Below are 19,934 nucleotides of genomic sequence, written 5' to 3' on the forward strand. Positions count from 1 at the left end.
GGGACAGGTCCCCAAGGGGCTGCGCTCCCTACGGAGCGCATTTACCCCACAGCGACTCTCCTTCCCCACGTGTCCCCACCGGCCCGCGGGGAGACCGCGACCTTCCGGCGGCCAGGACGAGGGACGGTGCGGAAAGAGAGGCCCCGAGCCGGCTCGGCGGGCGGAGGCTGCGGCGGTGAGGCGCGCGGTTCCCTTGACAACGAAGTGAGCGCCGCTTTCTCCCCGCGCCCTCTTAGCGCAGTGGGCAGCGCGTCAGTCTCATAATCTGAAGGTCCTGAGTTCAAGCCTCAGAGAGGGCACGGTTCTTTTGTTCACAGATGGTTCAAACTCGCTCATCACAAAAGAAACGCGAGTGTCAGCAACAAGGAATAGCCTTTGTTCCCTCTTCCAAGAGTTCCACACATGGTTGGGGGAGACTGTTGGAGCAGTGGGGACTCAGCTTTGCTCATGACAATTTCTTTGAAAATCTGCCTCCTGGACCACCTCCTACCTCTTTTCCCCCAATTTGCTCTGCTCAGAGCATCCCTGGGGCTCCACGTCCTTTTCCTGCTGTTTTGGGACTGCCCACCCTCGCCCTATTCCAGAACCAGCTTTGAAGAGCAGGAAGACCAGGCAGTCCGGGGCCTCGGGGTGACCAGGGAGTGACCCAGCTCCAGCCCTCTGTGCCTGAGGGCTTTCGGTTTTGATTATTCAGTTTACATCACCTTCTGTTTTATAACTTATTCTCTGTGATTTATAAATACAGTTCCTAATTCCAAAATAGGGAAATTTCTACTTTTCTTTTTATTTCTCTTAAATGCACTAGGTTCAAAGAATATATTCTGTAAGAATGAAATCCTATGAAATTCATAATTCTTTTAAAGATACATTTCATTGTATTTATTGTAGTTTTATTTTAAATTTACTATAGGAATATGAAGTTTCATTTATATCCTTTATTTTTTATTTTTTGGTGGCACTGGGGTTTGAACTCAGGACACCATACTTGCTAGGAAGTTACTCTTACTGCTTGAGCCGCCCCCCTCGAGACCAACTCACAGTTGTCATCTGGTGGCTTTGTAAATGCCCTGTTGGGTGGGGCGTGTATTTGTAATTTGTGCACATTGTTCTAAGTTTTCAAATCAAGTTATTCAGATCATAGCCTTATGAGTTTTGTTAGCTCTCTGTTACTGTGAGGGGTAAATTTGTCTATTTTTCATAAAAACAAATTTTTTCAGTGCTGGGGATCAAGGCCAGAACCTTGGGCATACTAAGCAAGCACTCTACACTTATTTAGAGTGCTCACCTTTATCTGAAATACTTTTTTGTTTTGTAGTATGTGTTATCTAACATAACACCAACTTTCCTTGATTTAGTATGCAAATGGGTATCTTTTTATTCTTTATTGCCGTATTTCCTATAGTTATGTTTCACTGCCTCTTTTAAACATAGTTGAGTTTTTAATCTAGTCACATGATCTCTACAAATTAATAGGAATATCTAATTCATTTACATTTAATATAATTAAATCCACCATTTTAATAAGCTTTTCTTTTTCGTTCTCATGTTGATTTTCTTTTGGATTGCTTTATTATATTACATATATTTTCTCCTTATTAGTTGGAAGCTATACACTTGTTTACTGCTCTTTAATTTAGATATTATAAGTTTCTTATCAATACCACTATTAATTGGGACTTTTACTTTATTTACAGAAAGGAGTTTAGAATTCTTTGACTCTGTCACTCCCAATCATTGTCCTCCCAACTTAAGTGTTTTGTTTTCAGTTTCAATTATCTTTGACATATGTCGACCTAGCAGTGGAATTGCTGGGTCACACAGATTTTTGAAGACTGCCAAACTGTTTTCCGAAGTGGCCACACCATTTTACAATCCCACCAGCAATGTCGGAGGGTCCAGTTTCTCCACGTTCTCACCAACACTGTCACTGTCTTGTTTATCCTAGCCATCCTAGCAGGCATGAAGTGGCATCTCCCTGTGGGTTTGATTTGCATTTCTCAATGACAAAGTGAGAAGATTAGAGGAGTATCTTGTCTTTTCATGTGCTTATTGGCATTTGTATATCTTCTTTGAAAAATGTTCATTCATTCAAATCCTTCACCCTTTATAAATCTGGTCGCCTTGCTGTCACTGAATTGTAAGAGTCCTGTAGCTATTGTGGGTACAAGTCCCTTGGCAGAAAATGATTTGCAAATGGCTTCTCCCATCCTGTGAGTTACCTTTTCACTTTCCCGTGGTGTCCTTCAAAGCACACACCTTTAATTTTGATGAACCTTGATTTATTTTTGAAGAAATAAATGTTGCCTATTCAGTGGAAGCCCTCTTTCTTTACCTTTATGGCCTGATTCTTTCTCCCTGCTTCCAGAGAAATTAGAACTATTCTAAATTTGATCTTTATAATTCCCAAAGATTTTTCTTTCCTTTTTTAAATTGTCTAAAATACATGTAACATAAAATTTTCCATCTTAAACATTTTAAGTACTTCTACATGCCTGGTCCAGAAATGGCACACATTACCCACTTGTGGCTAGAACTGGATACTCGATAATGTCTGGAAGCTGCAGAGGATAGGACACTTGGTTCCTGGCTCTGCAGATTCCTCCAATTGACAATTCTAAACCATAAACTTTAGTGGACAGCTGTTTCTGCCAGGTCAACACCAAGCAAAGAAGAGGAGGCAGATGGAAAAGACAAGAACGCAGGCGTACATGGCCAGACAAAATGTGGCATTGTCACATCCTCAAAAATGAAGAAGCCATCCTGAAATACTGACACAAGCAGGTTTGATGGGCACCAAATGCCAGAATCAAGATCAGGACTTGAACAGAGCCAGATAAAATCAGGTGACAGGAAGCAGGGAGCCATTCCGTCACCCAAGTCAGGCATGTACAGGGAGCCCAGCTTCCACACATGGTTAGGTCAACTACTGGGGTTTAATCTGAAGCCCAGAGTTGAGCTCTGTTGCCCTGTCTTCTCCCTGACACAGGCTGAAAATGTGTACATGTACCATTGTCTCTTTCTGTCTGCAGGGGATGGATTCCAGAACCTCCCATGGATACCAAGATCCCTTATATAAAATGGTGATGTGTTTGCATATAACCTACATACATCATCTCACACTTCAAATCATCTCTAGATTCCTTATGATATGCACTATGTAATACTTGTTATACTGTATTGTTTAGGAAATAAGGAAGAATGTCTATACATGGTCAATACAAAAGGAATTATTTTCCAAATATCTTCAATCCATGGTTGGCTGGATCCATGGGTATGGAACCCATGGGTACAAAGGGCTGGCTGTATGGATACTTTTTCTTGAGTTTTCTTAAGATGTAAGACTTCCCTGCTCCCCTAAAAAGGTTTCAAGGAAAACTAAGTCTGGTCTAAACTTCATTCCCCACCCTGGAAGGAATGGGGAAGAATACATCTCCATTTGCTAAGCAGAGACACACTGATCCAGTACAATGGTTTTGTTATTTGGTTTCTTTTTGCTCTTTTATTAATTGCAAAGGCCATATCTCATAAAGTACTCTGTCTAAACCCAGAAATCAGTGATGGAAAAATAACAAAGGAAAAGCCCCAAGCCATATAATAAAAAACCTGGAAGAGTAGGTTGGAGGCATGGAGGGGAACAGATGACCAGCCACCGAGGCTGAGGCACAGGGGTGGCAAGTGTTGAAGTTGCTCAGAATCCTGAGGTCACATTAGCCTTCTTTGAGTCTTCACTAGTAGGACCACAGTCTACGACCTTCAATACAAGAGCTGGTAAACCGTGGCGCTCTTCTTGGAGCCTGTGACCAGATACTTGTTATCGGAGGACACATCACAGCTCAGGACATCTGAAGATTCCTCTACCTAAGAGAAAGAGGGGTCAAAGAAGGGATGGCATATAGGATTGAGCTAGTCATAGGGCTTCATTCAGGACTGTTTGAAGGTTTGCACAAACCCAAGGCATTGTCTGAAAACAGGCCTAGGTCTCAGGGCTCAAGGTGAAGCCCATGAATTCATGGTGTAAGTCCTCCGTCCCCCCCACCATACACACACTCTATAAAATGTCTTCTCAGAGGTACATTTCAGCTTGGATCCTCTGGGATCCAACAAGCTCTGAGTGCCTCAGTCTGACCATCCCCCCTTCCCATACCTGAAACAACTTTTGTAGATAAGGAGCCGCTATGCAATGGACTAACTCGTCCTGTGTGGCCACAAAATAGGTCCCTGCAAAGGAAAGAACAGATAGAGGCCAGAGACTGAGCCTGCATTCTAATCCCAGCACTGTTCTCAACTCGACTAGGGATAGGGCAAGTCTTTCTCTGACTCAGTTTCCCTGCCTATGAAAACCAGAGGCATGACCCAAGCCATTCTCTTATCTGCCGCAACCCTCCAACTACACACAGGACCAGTAATGGGGCTTTGTGCTGCTTCTGTCCCCTTGTGTCTTCAGGCTGTCTGTCATTCTGTACAGGCGGAGCTGGAACAGGAAAGGGAGTGAGTAGGGACAGAAGATGAGAAAGCCAAGTTCAAAGAGGATGCCCGTAGGTGTCTCTAGGCTTCTTACTCACCACAGGAGGCGAACTTGAGGCTCTGGTGCTGGGCGTATCTTTGTGTAATAGCTTTGAATTTCTCCTCCCGAAGAGCATGTAGGATTACAATGTCACTCATTTTCAAGCCCACCACCACCCATTCCTCACTGGGGTCATGAGTAATGTTGACGATCTGTTTGAAAAATGGTTTGGGGTCAGCATTTAGAGTTCTCAATGCCACCCATCCCCACACCCAAATCTTCAATGTCAGCCCCTGCCCATGTCCACACCCAAACCCCACTGGAAGTGCTCAAGGGAGGCCCTGATGGTGGCTGACGAGCACCTCATTCTGTAAATTGTATTGCTGCAGCCTCTGGTAGCTCCTCAGGTCCCAGGAATACAGGATGGTGTCTTCACCACCTGTCCAGAACTTATGACCCGCGATGTCAATACAGCGGGACCCATAGATGGGGACTTCGTGTTTCCTAGTGGGAAAACAACTCAAAGGTCCACAAACAGGTTTGGACTCCCTGGAAGTTTCAGGGAAGCCCCAAATATACCCTCCAGGATACCCCACATAACCAGAAGGGGAAGATGGCATCTTACAGTGCAGCCCTCCCAGGTGCACCTGAGCCACTCTGGAGGGAGGCCATACCTGATCAAGATTTGGTTCTGCACATCCCAAATCTCCACAAATCCTTTGAAACAGGCCAAGCAGATATGGGCATCGGAGGAGAGGGCCAGGGAGTAGCAGGTGGAGCCTGTACAGGGCAGCTGTGCCCTGACTTGGGGTATGGGCACCAGGTCCCAGAGAGTCAGGGTCTGAGCAACACCCCCTGTGATCATACTCTGCTCGTCGGGGAAGAGCTTGCAGGTGAGGACACGGTTGTGAGGGTCCTGTAGACACAGTGCACACTCTTGTATCACCTTGTGGTACTGATGACAGAGCCCCGTCTGGCTTCCCCCAAACCATGCTTGAAAGCCCCTCACCTGAAAGTTCAGCTGGGCCTGAGGGACCCCATCTGAGGCATGCAGAGCACTCTCATCCCACACCCTGATGTAGCCAGAGCCGCAGGTGTACACATGATGGGGTGCACGGCTGATGGCAATAGCACTGACTCTTTTACAATGTTGGAGTGTGCCGACCTTCCAGAAGTCACGTGGGGTCTTCCGCCTGACCACCACTTCATCTGGAACGGGAGGCTAGAGAAAGGCCAGGGCAGAGGGTGAGGCATCCATGAGGACAGCCTGCCCCTGTCCTGCGGTCAAATTTCTCATCACCATCCACCCCACAGCAGAGCCTGGCTCAAGTTCCCCAAAGCTATCTCTTGAATAAGTGACCCTGGCAGTCAAAGGCCCTATTGAACAGGATGGTGGGACAAGAAGGGTAGCCCCACTCAGTAGAAGGTGGTACCCCAGGACACCACCATCTAATGATGAAGAAATCAGGTATGCATGGACACCCTGCCTCTTAATTAGGGGATAACTAGATAAGGGGGATGCCTGAGTGTTGAAAACATGAGACACTTACAATGGTTCTGAGGAATGACAAGACTTCTTTGCTGGGGCAGGAAGAAGCACTGTGCTGGCCTACAGAGAAACAGCAACAGCCACCAGTCATGGACAGGGTGTCAGCAACAGAGCGGCTCCTTCAGCAGAAGGTGGCTCTCTTGACACCACCTGGCACCCAGCTTAAGCCACCAGCCCTCCTTGCCCACATCACATCCAGCACTTACCAAGTGTGGCTCCTGGTAGGAAGCTATGACAAACAGAAAGGGGAGAGGTAGGAAAGAGGACATGAAGTGCAGAGCTTCATGCTAGGAGCCCTTCTCCTCAGTTGGCCACCTTACCCGGTCTCACTACCTTGGGCAAGCTGCGTCCTGTAGTTCTGCCACTGAGGAGCACATGGCCTGGAGTCCAGACATGTCCTGGGTCTTGAGGTCATACTGCTGCTGGCTCATATTGCTCATTTCCTCATAAATGGGGCCATGCTGTGTTGGGGGACGTGGGAACAGCTGGGGCATTTCCTCACTGTCCAGTTGGTGCTGTATTTGTTCATGCTGAGCAGAAATACCAGAGCTTTCTGGCATATTCCTTCTCTCCTCCAGTTTATCATAAATCTTGAGTATCATGAATGAGTCCTCTTTCTTCTCCCCACTCATATTCTTGGATCAATGAAGTGCCGGAAGCTACCTGGCCCTAGGGCCAGAAAAAGAGACCCACCAAACAGATCCTGGGCTCCCAATTTGCCCTGAACCCTTGTAGCATGCAAGAGAGCAGAGGCAGAAAAGCAGATGTGCTATATGGGGGTTATTCAGAAGGGTCTAAGAAGGCCTCCTTTGGTGTGAGGCCTCAAAAGATTGGTTGCCAACTTTTACACACATGGACTCCATGTATGGTCATATAAAAACCAAACTCACCATTTAATGTGGATGTACACATTCCATACAAGGAGTCATTCCCAATATACCTAAACCCTAAGGCCATAGAAAACCCACACACACTGGGTGTCTCACCTGCTACAGGGGGTCACATGGAAGAACCCATGGGCATGAGCACAAATACAGGATATTCTGTTTGGAAGGACAAGGGTGTGTAATGATGAAGAGGTTGGCCTGGTGGTGATGACCTCCCACCCTCTTGGAAAATTCTGAGATCTGAATAGAATCACATCTGTAGAATTATACAAGGCTACTGGCAGATACTCAACAAATGAAAGACAGTCCACTTATTTGTGGACTGTGACAGAGACCAGAGCTCTGAGGATTTAAGCAGACCAAGTGCTTTCCTTTAGGAAGATTTCATTACAGTGTGCCCAACAGCTAGCCCTAGAAAGCCCCTGGGGACACCCAGGGTTCTATCAACAGAGCATAGAGGAGCCTCAGGACACAACAGGTGGGCATGGAAAAGGCATCTTCCAGTCAAGAGCCTGATAGCCAAGCTCAATCTTTGGCTCTCACCAAAGATTCCAGCAGGCACCAGGGAGAGCCCAGGCTGCCTAAACCTAATGTTTTACAAAGCTGATCTTATTTCATTCTCACAATTGCATGTGGCACACTTCATGGATTTTTTTGTTTTATTTTGTGGTGCTAGGACTCAAACCCAGGCCCTTGCACATGCTAGGCAAGTGTTTTACCTGTGAGCTAAACCCCTAGCCAGTATGGGCCGCATTGTATAGAATGAAAAACTGGAGCTCAGAACAGGTGAGCATTAGATCCAAGACCAAACAGCCAGAAAACAGAGAAGCTCAAAGCTTGCCCTTTCTTATCTCCTTAGAATAAGGCACTGTCCATCATAACTACCAATGCAGTTACCCTTTAACCTAACACTTCCAAGTATAGGTACAATTTGATATATGCAAAATAATGTGTACTAGTTGGAACATTACCTCATCATTTGGACAATACCCAAACAGTCATAGCAAGGAACTGGTGAAACAAGTCCACATAGTGGAATAGTACTCAGCTGTTAAAAAATAACATGGACACCATAAGAAGGGGACTAAGGTAAAAAGGAGAAAAATAGAGGGGATGAACCAATTTGGGTTATAATACATATATATGTGAAAATGTCACAATGAAACTCCTTGTTTCAGCTATCTTATACAAACAAAAATCTTTTTTCAAAAACAGAGAACAGGAAGGTAAAATAGGTCCTGTCTGGATGTTGGTACTAGTGAGAAATAGGCGGGTACAAGGAAAGGGTGTAGGAGGGTGAATGTGGTGGAATATTACATAACTCACACACGATAATGGAAAACTGAGACCTGCTGAAACTATTCCAGGAATGGAGAAGGGGATAAAGGAGAATGATGCAGGTGGTGAATTCAACTAGGATATATTGTAAGAACTTCGGTAAATGTCACGATGTATCCCTAATTACAACAATAATAAAAATAGAAATAAATAACAAGGACACATGCATTGACATAGGAAATTTCAGGTTGGTGAAGTAGCTCAAGAGGCAGAGTGCCTGCCTGGCAACCATGAGGCCCTGAGTCCAAATCCAGGTACCATCAAATTTCACCAGAAATTCACCAGGTACCAGAATTTCACCCTAAGAATAACACAAGGTTTTCTAGAGAGAGTAGAAGGAAAAGTCTACATCACTAATTTTGCCTCTCTTCTCTCTCTCAGAAGTGGGAATTCAGAGACCCCCTCCCCTTACTATTCCAAATGTTCTACACAGAGTGCTGGTACTGGGGGCTCGGGTCAGCAAGACAAACAGTAACTCCCGTGGCAGGAAACTCACCTCTAAAGGCTGAAGTCCAAACCCTAGAAGTGGGAAGTCAGGGTAGTGAAGACCCAACCAGGCCTCCCCCAGCTCTGAACTCTCCCTTCCATACCCAGGTACTGCTCAGAGCCTAACAGATAATGAAGAGTGAGCCACAATGGCAGCCAGGTGTCTGTGCCCTGAGTAGCTAGTTAATCAGAGGACATAGCCACACCTGTGCTGAGCTCCTGCTGAGCCGTTTCTATTCATATTTGAATCTGTGGGTGAAGGATGGAGATAACCCAGGTAAGTTCATGGAAGGAGTCAAGACAGAATGAGAAATTTTTCAGGGGTAAACTTTTAGATTGGGTTCCCACAGCCCTGCAAGAGCCTTCCAGTGTTTAGGCAAAGATGAGTAGCACTCAAATTCTCATTGCCAGGTGAATTCCCTTTGCTCCTGAAGGCTGATCTTGGGCAGAAGCCGATAACAGGTGATTAGGGAGTGATGGCTTGCTTAATGGGCATGAGGTTGCTTTTGGAGTGATGAAAAGTTCTGAAACTAGATAGTGATGATGGCTGCTCACCACTGTGAATACACCTAATGTCACTGAACTGTACAATTTATAGCAGTTGCAGTGGTAGGTTTCATGATATCACAAAAAAAAAAAACCTAGCAAAACCAGACATTGTGTCATGAGTTAGAGGTCTCTCAAGTCCTCATGGCATTTTTCTTTCTTTCTTTTCACATTGAAGAAAAAAATTTCTTTTTTCAGTGTCATATTCTTTTTTCTTTCCTACTTTTTATTTGTTTTTTATTATTGTTGTACTAGGAGTAACTCGTGACATTTACAAAAGTTCTTACAACATATCACAGTTGAATTCACCCCTGGCATTTTTCCTTCTTCCTCTTCTTCCAGCAAACTCCAGGCAGTCTAGCCTGTGGCTTTCTTACCTTTGCTCCCCTAAAACAGCCAGGGCATTAGTCAAATGGGAAGGAGACCCCAGTATTTGGTGGACCAACACTACCGCAATTTGGTTGATCTAGACAGAACCACAAACATCAACCTGCAAATCTTTATTTGGGGATTATGCCCTCTGCTGGGCAATTGTAGAGCAGCCCAATTCTAACTTCCACCTCTAAACTATTGGCCCAGTTGTGTCCCCCACCCAGGGAATTTCTCCTTCACCACAGTGCCCCCCTCCCCAGGAGGTGGCACCTGGACATTTGTTGGTGGTCAAAATATATAAATCATGCTATCTGCAGGCACACGTCACCTCCTCCCTTACCAGTCACTGTCCTCACACGCTCAACCAGGTACAGTGAACGAGCTACTGTGACTGGCTGACCACTGAGCTGCACCCAGAAAACTTGCTGTCTACACCCACAGCTCCAAGTGGAAACTATAACGTGGCAAGGATTAGACTGAAGTCACAGAGCAGGGGATCCAACCCTGACGAAGGAGACCAGGGAGGCCAACAAGAGGGAGGTGGCACTTAAGCTGAGCACAGTATGGAAGGGACAATGCTCTGCCAGACTCCTCCTCACTGTTCAACCAGGTCCTTCTCTGTCATGGGGAGCTTCTGAATTCCTTTCCAGGAGAGCAGGATGGCTCCCCCTCTCCTGCATAGTATCTGTTGTTCTTCCTACCCACCCCATACCCTGCTGTGTGGGGGACATTTGGATTCCAAATTTTGCATTCCATTTTCTGACCAGGATCTGCCTCCTACATCCAGAACCCCTGTGGGATCACTTTCAGGGGTCCTTAGTCATCCCCTCACCTTCCCCCCAAAAAAACAGTCCTCCACAGCAGCTCTACTCTAGGCCTCTGATTTCATTAGGTGGTGGGGGTGGGTTCCATGCTTCTTTAAGAAGAGGTTTGCAGTGAGTGACAGGACTAACCGGTGTCGCCTCCTTCCCACTCGGGCCTGCAGGGCTCGGCTAGGTCCGGAGCCGCTCCAGGCCTCTGCATCTCTGCCATCTTCTCAGCATATCCCAGACGGCCCATGCGACATTTGTCCGCCAAGAGCTCAGTGCAGGCTGCCCCAGGGCCCTGGATCTGGGAAATCAGGGCAGGGAACAAGCCCCTCGCATGGCCGAGGAGACCTGGTGGCCTCGCGCTGGTGGCTTTCTTCCCGCCTCTGGCCGGGTGGCCTCGGCCCTGTGGCGCGCGCCGCCGGGGTGGAAGGGAGCTGCTAATGGCTTCTCTGCCCCCCAGCGCCTGGCACAGGCTCCACCCCACGCAGGCCCACGAACGTCCCTGCCCCTGCCCCCTTCCAGATGGAGACTCAGAGGGGTCCGAGGCTGGCGGAGCCCACGTCACCCCCGGCCCCCTTCCGGCCCATTCTGAGCTGCGGGGCTCCAGGCCCGGGCCGCGGATGCTGGGGACTGGCAGACATGCGGGGCCCACGGCAGAACAGCCCCTTACCCTTACCGTAGTGGGCTGCGCTGAGTCCCTGGGGCCGGAGGCCGCCACAGGAGAGGCTCAGTGTGAGGTGCGGGTATCCTGGAGGCTCGGCTAGGACTGAGGGCAGCTGGGATTTTGGTGGCCGGTAGGGGGTGGGGGCCACACTTTGGGAACATGGCAGCCACTTGGGGACGGGCCTGGGCACTGGGAGATCAAGCTGGAGCAGAAGACGCTCCCGCTGCGAGAAGAGCAGGTAGGATGGGCCCCATGGCTCAGATCCTGGTCTGGAGCCCCCAGGAGGCCTGGAAGGTGCTGGATATGCTGAGAAGCACTTGGTCTGTGGCTCATGGGACCTGAGAGCTACAGGAAGGGGCAGAGGGGACCCTCCCTCACCCCCTAGGCTGGGTGCTTCTTCCAGAGAAGGCTGAGGTCCACTCACCTCCCATTGCCCAGACTTGGCCGATGGGGTGGGGGGCACAGTGGGAGGATATCCTCAGTTCCTGTGGGAGAATGGCCTGGAGACCAGGGGAGAAACCAGCACCCTCTTCTTAGAAGCCCCAGCTCCCACTGCAGAGAGGGTCACCTGCCAGCAGGGAAGACCATGACACTGCCCCAGCACCCCCACCCCCACCATGGACCCTCCCAGCCCAGACCCACTTGGCCTCTCACCAGACTCTCAGTTGACCCCACTGGCAGGTGACCTGGGGTAGCCATGTTTGCCTCTGAGCTTCCATTTCCCCTCCTGACCAGGCCAGGGCATCCTGTACCACAGGAAGAGTCATGCCCATCCAGAGTGAAGGAAAAAGATTCATCCCTGCTCATCCTGGCCCAGGACTCAGTTGAGAGAGGCTTTTGTGCAGGGACAAAGATCTCCTGAGCTGAGGCTCCTCATTGTCTTCCAGAAGCCTCCACTGGACCCAGGCAGCTCCGACTAGGGTGGTGAATGCAAGGCCACAGGATATTGGGTCTCCTGGGTGATGGGACCATGTGGCTTCAAGCAACTTTGCAGGCATCTAACTGCCTTCTTCACATGTTGATCCTTGGGTCTGCACAGATGGACCTGTGCTGGACAGCAACAAATCTACAGGAAGGGAGAAAAACATCAGGAACCATCAAGGCAAGAAGGGCTTTTCAGAGCCCTGGGACCAGGCTCTTCCCTGCATTGGGTAGGAGCTTTAGTCCCAGAGAGGCCCAAATTCACACAGGTCATTGGTGCAGATTTGGGACATCAGATTCAAGGGTCCTCTTAGAGTTCTTGCCTTGGTGCTACCATATCAGAAAAACTGTGGGCCTGACAGCAAGCAGGGCTGCAGGACTTCCTGTCCACCCCTCCCAGGGACCTGCAGCAGCTGTTCATGACCTGAGAAGGTCGGGGTGAGCCCTGGCCACCTGATTTCTCCCAAGGCTGGGAGTCACTGGTTTCCTGTGTGACCAAGGGCTGTCTCATCCATCCCTGGGCCTGTTTCTCCATAGGACCACATGCCCCTTCTGGATCTCATAAGACGTAGTCTGGAACTGCCCAGGCAAGACACCCTCTCCCTGAGGTGTGTTCTAGGGACTTCGGGATTTGCTTCTATCCATGCCATGCTCCCAGAAGCCCCAGGGCAGAGAACACTTACACAGTGGTATCCTGGAAACATATGCTAAGGCCCAGGACACTTGGCTAAAGTCCTATACCATGTCACCAGCTTTCTGACAGGAATGGCTCCTGTGAAGTACTCAGACAGCACTTCTAGTCAACATTGTCCACTAGGGCTACAAAAGTAGGAGCAGCGTGTCTGTGTGTGTGCTTCTAGGTATCTGTGTATATGGGGGCCTGTGGGGGATACTGCATGTGTCTGTGGGAGGGTTTATGTGCGTGTTCTTATGCCTGTGGAAGAGACTGGAGGTTTTGTGTGTGTGTGTGTGTGTTTGCAAGCATGCATCCATGCACATACATGGTTGTGTAGCAGGTGATTCTGTCCTTAGAACTACACCTGGGAGGCAGGTCCTATCATTACCCTATTTTATAGATAATGAAGGCCTAGAAATATGGAGATGCTTCTTCAGCCTCACTTTCCCCATTTGTGTGCAAAAAAAGACACCCCAAAACTTTTAAGTAAGCAAGAGGACTGTGTGGCTTTTTAAAAATACACACTTTCTAAACATCCTTCCCCAACTCTCCTGTAACTCAGGGACATTTCTTGGCTCCTCTATTAGCAAAAGGCAGACAACTGCATCTCATCTCAGACACTGGGCAGCACCCATGGAGTCTGGGCCCTGGGCCAGGGTAGGTGGGGGATGAGCAAGCTGGGCAGGGACAGAAAAGAGGGTCTTAACTAAGTACTGTGGACAAGCCTCAGCACTGGGGACTCCAAAGTGGTAAAGAGACTGCAGAGCACACAGGCATGTCCAGGGGAGGGTCCAGCTTCATCTGAGTCAGAACCAAAATGATTAAGAACCAGACTGTGTTCTCTCTTGAGATAAGCCTGAACCACAGAGCTGAGGCTGATGGGTCTTGGTGTCTATCCTGTCCAAATATTCTGTTTCTTAAGTCTGGAAGTGGAAGAATGGAAAGACATTGACTGCCTCCCCGCCCCCCCAGCTGAGGTCACAGAACAGAGAGAAAGAATTGATAGAAAAAAGACACCTCACTTTTAACAGAGCCATGCCCGGACATCTAGAATGAATGCCTGGTCAGTTCCCAGACTGACAAGTGAATGGGCCCTGAGCAGTCTCCATGAGTCCCATATGGGGCATCTGCCCACTCCCACTACAGCAGCATCGCTGCATACAGGTCACTTCACCAGTCACCAGAGAAAATGGCCTATTGTCTACTTAGGTCACATGTAAGGCCACAGAAAGACCCAGGAAGATGAATGTCTGGTGATGTCTGCTCCTTGGTCCTATCTGAGTCAGCTCTGCAAATAGTTCAGACCCCCAAGGTCTATGGAGGTGAGACAGTGGGGAGTGAGAGGAGAGAGGGAGGAAGAAGAGGAGAAAGAGTAGGGCAAGATGCTGGGGCAGGGCAAGGCACAGATTGGGTGGCCTTGGCATCAGGTCCCAGTGGTACCTCTCTGAGACTCCAGAAAATAGTGATAGCCCCAGTGATACATGATCTTCAAAGTGGGGTTTGTTTGCCTTCTGGAGGTGTCCCCTTGCAGACACCATCACAGGCCACCAGCTGCACTCTTCTTTCACAGATGAGGCCATGAGACACCTTCTCAGCACCACTCAGGTAGCCATTAGTGTATCAGAACTTCAATCTGTTCAGTGTTTGAGTCCAAGCTCCTGAACCAGAGTGTTGCTCTTGGTAAAGGAAGGGTGATGACCTTCTCAGGCCTATGATAGAAAGAAAAGGTTTTGCTCTGCACCCCCTGCAGGATCTGGTTACAATCTCAAGAAACCACACTGCATCAGTGCATCTCAGAGGATCCCTGTGCCCTCACCTGGGGCCACCTGCTTATGGGGAGCCTTCCAGGGGCAACATACTTCCCGTGACCCTGGCAGCTCATGCCTGGTCTCTGCTGCTCTGTGGGATAGAAGTGCAGCTTGCAGCCCCTGGCCTGCTCTTTATTCAATGTGAGATGTTGTTGAGCCTCAGCAATATCCATCAGAGTCAAATTTGGGCTTCTGAAGAGAACTGAGCAGAACTATGAATTTTGGGGGGGAGGTTGGGGTCCTCCTTGGGATCTGCCTTGTTACCATAGCTCTGTGCTTCTCTTGGGGTCATATTGCCTACCAAACCCTTAAGCCTGCTCCTACTCACCCTTATGTGCACCCAAATTCTGAGCAGAAGGGGGAGGGTAAGAAAGGGATAAGAGAGGAGAAGAGGGAAGGAATCCAGAGAGGAGTGAGTGCTGAGAGGCAGAGACCTGTAGAGGGGAGAAAAGGACAGGCTGCCTCTGCTCAGGTGTGCCTGCAGCCTGTGGGCATGTCTTCAGGCCTATGTTTGGGTAGGTTCTCCAGCTCCATGAGTACCTGTGGGGGGTGAATGTGTGTCTACAATTGCTTATGTGAGTATGCAAGGATAGATTGGGTATGTTGTGCATGGATATATGTAGACTGGGTGTGACAGAAACTACCCCTACACACACACACACAGTTGTGTCTCCAGCCTCATCTGTGGGGCTGTACACAAACAAGAACATGCTGTACACATGCAGGAGCCTGGCTTTGTGTGTTTGGGTGTGGTGGGAGCTTCCTGCATGGCACATCCATGCTGCACCAAAGTGGCAAAGCTCTACTCCCCTCCAAAGGGCAGCACAGGGCTGCTTGTCTCAAGTCAGAGGCCAGGCTCCCCTGGGGAGTGGCACTGGGACATTGTTGGCTCTGGATGGAAGAGGAGCCTTGTACCTAGAGGAAAAACAAAATCACTGTGTGTGAAAGTAAGTGTTCATTAAGCTGCACAGAACCACAGGGAGGACCATTCTCACCATGCGAAGGGGGTGGGCACAGGAAGGATGCCGGGTATTCTCCAGGACCCCAGGCCTCTTCTGCCCTGGTAGGAGCAACAATCTTCATGACACTTGTGACTGGAATCTCCAGTACTCCTGCCCACCCATCAAGCCCTTGTCACACACTCTATCTGGGGGTGCCAGGGGGCACATGTAGGCTTGCAAACCTGCCCCATTCCTGCAGTGACCATTGCAGCCCAGCTCTCAACTGTTCCATCAAGCTTGTATACAATCTGCAGCACATGGATCTTTCTCCAGTGTAAAAATTTGTCCCAAAGGGCCCTCCACCATATTTAAATAGGCTAGCAAAGACTTATCTCTTCAGGCCACAAGAGACAACATGCAAAAATCTAACCATGGGTGTAGCATGAACTCCTCTGGAGAGATCCACACTCTGTTATGGCTCCCTGTTTGCCCTCACTTCCTCCTATACAAATTCCTTCACAGAGCAGCACCTCCTCTTCAAGGTTTCATCACTTCCCACATAGCCACCATGGGGACTGTGCTTCAAACCCTTGAACCTTTGAGGGATACACTTAAACCAGATCAAAACCATAGCATTTAATATTAATTCAAGCCAGATTGTTATAAATACAGTAATTACAATCTCCAAGGTAAGCAGTAAAAAAAGAAAAACCTAAAGCTTATACAGAAAAATAATCAAAATGATACACTATTTAAAAAGTCAATTAAATAAAGTGGTAGTGGAGGGGACATAAAAAACAGAAAATAGCAAAACTGCAGAAAAAAGTCCTTCCTTCAGTAATTGCTTCAAACGAAAATGAGTTAAATAACCCAATCAAAGGCAAAGATTGGAAGAATAGATTTTAAAAGTAATACAAGTATATGCTGACAACAAGAAACTCACTTTAGATCCAAAAACACAAATGGGCTGAAAGTGAACGGATAAACAAACATATTACAGGCAAACAGTAACCCAAAGAGAGATGAGATGGTTAATACTAATAACAGACAAAACAGATTTTAAGTTGAAACCTGTTACAAGAGACAATGAAGGACCTTATAGAGTGATAAAAGTGTTGATTCATCAAGAAGATATAATAATTATGAATATATACATATTGCTGTGGTCTGGATGGCCTCCCAAAATTCATGTGTTGAAACCCAATTACCAGTGTGATATTAGGAGGTGGAAATATCTACGACTGGATATTCACATACAGAAGAGGGGTTGGACTCTTGCATATCAAAATTTATCTCAAAATGAATCAAAGACCTAAATATGGCAACTAAAACTATAAAATAATTAAAGTCACAAGACAGATCTTCATGACTTCGAATTTAGCAATTGTTTCTTTACTATGACAACAAAAGTACAAACCACAAAAGTGAAGAACTGATGCATGCTACAACATGGATAAATCTAGAAAACATGACACTAAGTGAAAGCAGCCAGTCACAAGAGGTAACATACTGTTTGCTCTTGAATATGAAATACCCAGAACAGAAAAACCCATAAAAGAACAGATTAGTGGTTTACAGAGCTTAGGAGATGGGGACAATAAGAGTAACTATTTCATGAGTATGGAATTTCCTTTGGGGATGACGAAAGAAGTCTGAACCTAGATAGTGATCATCTTACATTTTAAATACACCAAATGCCACTGAATTGTACACTTTATAGTGGTCAATGATCAATTCTATGTTATGTGTATTTTACCACAATCTTTAGAAGAAGACATTTCAGAAAAAGATGCAACCATGTGGAGAAAACCCCACTGGCACTCTGCATCGCTCAACCTTGATGTCTGTGTTAATGGAATTTAGATGGCATTCATTTTGCCAGATCTTCATTTTATCTCAGCTAACACTGAACAACAACAAAACAGCAATTTAAAAAAGCATGAGAGCCAAGTAAATAGATGTTGCCAACGGCATAATATGAAACATATTTGGTCTGTTTCTTCTGTTGTGGCAGAAGAGCCTCTAAGACCAACTACACACTTAGAGGATTGGAATTTTCAGCTCCACGCTCTGACCTCTGGGAAGGAAAGATTGATTTTTCAATGGCTAATGATTTCACCCGCCATGGGTACATAATATAATCTCAATTAGAAACCCTAAGCAATGGGATTCAAAATTTTGGGGGTGAATATTCATGTTCTAGTAGCGTGGTGCACCCAAACTCCATGGGGGCAAAAGCTCCTGAACTTGGAACCCCTGTGGACTTGCCTAAGTTCCTCTTCATCTGGCTCCCTATGTGTACCCTCAATATCTTTAACAACTGGTAGAGTGTTTCCCTTACTGTATGAAATATAGGAAATTATCAAACTAAGGAGGGGCTTAATTTGTAGCCAAGACAGAACCGTTGGTAACCTGGCAAACCATACTTGTGACTGAAGTGGGGGACAGCCTTGTGCAACTGAACCCTTGACCTGTGGGTCTACATTTTTTTCCTAAGTATTGTTAAGATGAATTGATTTAAGATGTAGGACAATTAGTTGGTGTCTTCAGAAAATTGACCTGCTTGGTGTGGAAATCCATGCATTTGCATCAGCAGTGTTGTGAGGTGATGGTTCTTTATTGCCTGAACAGGTGATGATATAGAAAAAAAATGTGATGACCCTCTTTCCTCTACTCATTTGTCTCTATCAGGTGTCCATGAATAGATTGTTTATAGAAACTCACCACCTAGAAATGGGCTTTTGATAAGTTTTCCAGAATTCTGGGACAATAAATTCTAATCTCAATGAGGGAGAGAGGAAAGGAGATTATTTTTAAAAATCCCAATTTTGACTAAAAACATCCTATTTGGCAAGACCTTCTTCCCTTCTCAAAAAACAGCTTGCTGCAGACACATTCTGTTGTTAAGTAAAATAGTGAATCACAGTAGGTGGTAGTGGTCATGGTTTTCTGTTAGTAAGTTGTTTAAGAATGTACGAAGATAGTCATGAATATACCAAGTGCTCAAATCCTGCTTCAGTTCATGTGGCCATGTCTACATGATAGACTTAGACAGGGAATAAAGCTGTCTAGTGTCATTAGTGGTAGTATGCCCCTCCCCTTCAGTGTTGCCCCCCGGCCCCCCGGCCAAATGTCTGCAGGAAGCCTTCATCCTGACCGGCAGTGCAGCTGTTTGACTAGGAAGTGGGGGTGGGGCCCAGGGGTTGCTGCTGCTGTTGGGAAGTCCTTTCTGCTTGTAGTTCCAGCTTTAATATTTTCCTGACATCCTAGTAGAGCAGACCCCGCAAAAAGTGGGTATCAGAGTCAATACTGTGAGGAGACAAATAATGAGAGTAGTTTTAGCAAACACTGTGAAATATCACATAATGTCTGCATTTACCTTTGATCTTAGTGCATCTTTAGAAAACTGAATGTTAACAAAAACCCAGGGCATTTTTGGAAATTGTATGCTCTGTAGCAACTTTGTGTGAACTTTTACACAAGCACTATTTCATGAGTTATATGTTATAAAAAACTTAAAAAAACAGCTTGCTATACCTAAATAGAAGCTGGTCTCCGTAGGTGGGGCACTCACTCTTCAGTCCTCCACCCTTACAACTCCTTACTGTCATTCTGAGGAGTGTCACTGTATTTGACATTTGTAAGACATGAGTAACTCCAGGCTTATGGGGCTACCTTGGGGAGTTGCTTTCTGGGTGACAGCAATGTCATCAACCAGCAACGGCTTACCTTCCTGTTGTTTTTACCTGTGGCCTCCAAGGAGACCCTGGAACATGAGAATCTGAAAAACAAAAAGAAGATGCTCCCAGCTCAACTATCTACATAATTGTTCCACATTTAGAAAATGGGTTATTTTGGACCTCATTCAGAACTAAACACAGCTAACTTCAGTATTAATGTGCCTTGGGGACCCAGGGCTACAAAATGTGCCCTGCAAGAGATCACAGGTGATGGTGCTAAGAGTCATGTCCTCACAGTAGGTAGTACTGTGGGAGGGGAAGTTCTTTTGTCCTTGTTTCTTGCCTACCTGGTCTTTCTGGTCCTTTCCTGTCACTTTCTTCTTGGGCCTGCTGTTCCTCAGCTTTTTGACAGCTTCAGCTGTCCTTCCTAGTTGCTTAGAATTTTTTAAAGGCCTTGGAGACTGAAAGTATCTTGAAAATTTCAAGGTTTTCATGGAACCAGAGACTTCGAAAACCACTACCAAGAGAATCCAAGGCAGACACTTCCCTCCTGAGCCGTGTTTGTGGAGAATTTCCACTTACTACAGTGCAGGATCCCTCTAACAGGCTTGTTTGTTGAACGCACTTTATGCTTACATAAACAGCATCTATACTAAGTGTCATTTTCAAGGGATGCATAGTATTCCACATGTGGACATGGACACACGGACACACGGACACACACACACACACACCCCAATGTGATATGTAAAA

General features: G+C 46.9%; 1 protein-coding gene and 1 non-coding gene across 2 annotated transcripts; one reads left to right on the forward strand and one right to left on the reverse strand.

The window, feature by feature from the left end:
- The first annotated feature begins 226 nt into the window (after window positions 1-226).
- On the forward strand, window positions 227-299 carry Trnam-cau (transfer RNA methionine (anticodon CAU)). The gene has a single exon. It is a non-coding gene; the product is annotated as a tRNA-Met (tRNA).
- A 3,221-nt stretch (window positions 300-3,520) lies between these two features.
- On the reverse strand, window positions 3,521-18,644 carry Tle7 (TLE family member 7). The gene is made up of 11 exons (XM_074055716.1): window positions 15,556-18,644; window positions 11,810-12,221; window positions 6,387-11,655; window positions 6,260-6,282; window positions 6,055-6,113; window positions 5,514-5,726; window positions 5,179-5,420; window positions 4,867-5,008; window positions 4,563-4,716; window positions 4,145-4,218; window positions 3,521-3,858 (listed from the first exon to the last, which is right to left on the reverse strand). Exons 3-11 carry the CDS (start codon window positions 6,683-6,685, stop codon window positions 3,754-3,756), a joined length of 1,311 nt encoding a protein of 436 aa, XP_073911817.1. The 5' UTR covers window positions 6,686-11,655; window positions 11,810-12,221; window positions 15,556-18,644; the 3' UTR covers window positions 3,521-3,753.
- Window positions 18,645-19,934: the final 1,290 nt, after the last annotated feature.

The sequence above is a fragment of the Castor canadensis genome, chromosome 15, assembly GCF_047511655.1.
Source record: "Castor canadensis chromosome 15, mCasCan1.hap1v2, whole genome shotgun sequence".
NCBI classification, from domain to species: Eukaryota; Metazoa; Chordata; class Mammalia; order Rodentia; family Castoridae; genus Castor; species Castor canadensis.

What these genes read in the sequence shown, in the direction of transcription:
- Tle7 (XM_074055716.1), bottom strand. Translation starts at nt 6,685, where the DNA reads ATGAGTGGGGAGAAGAAAGAGGACTCATTCATGATACTCAAGATTTAT. An exon ending in AGGCCCAGCTGAACTTTCAG is followed by an intron (nt 5,421 to 5,513) that starts GTGAGGGGCTTT and finishes CTGTGTCTACAG; the next exon opens with GACCCTCACAACCGTGTCCT. An exon ending in ATCTACAAAAGTTGTTTCAG is followed by an intron (nt 3,859 to 4,144) that starts GTATGGGAAGGG and finishes TCTTTCTCTTAG; the next exon opens with GTAGAGGAATCTTCAGATGT.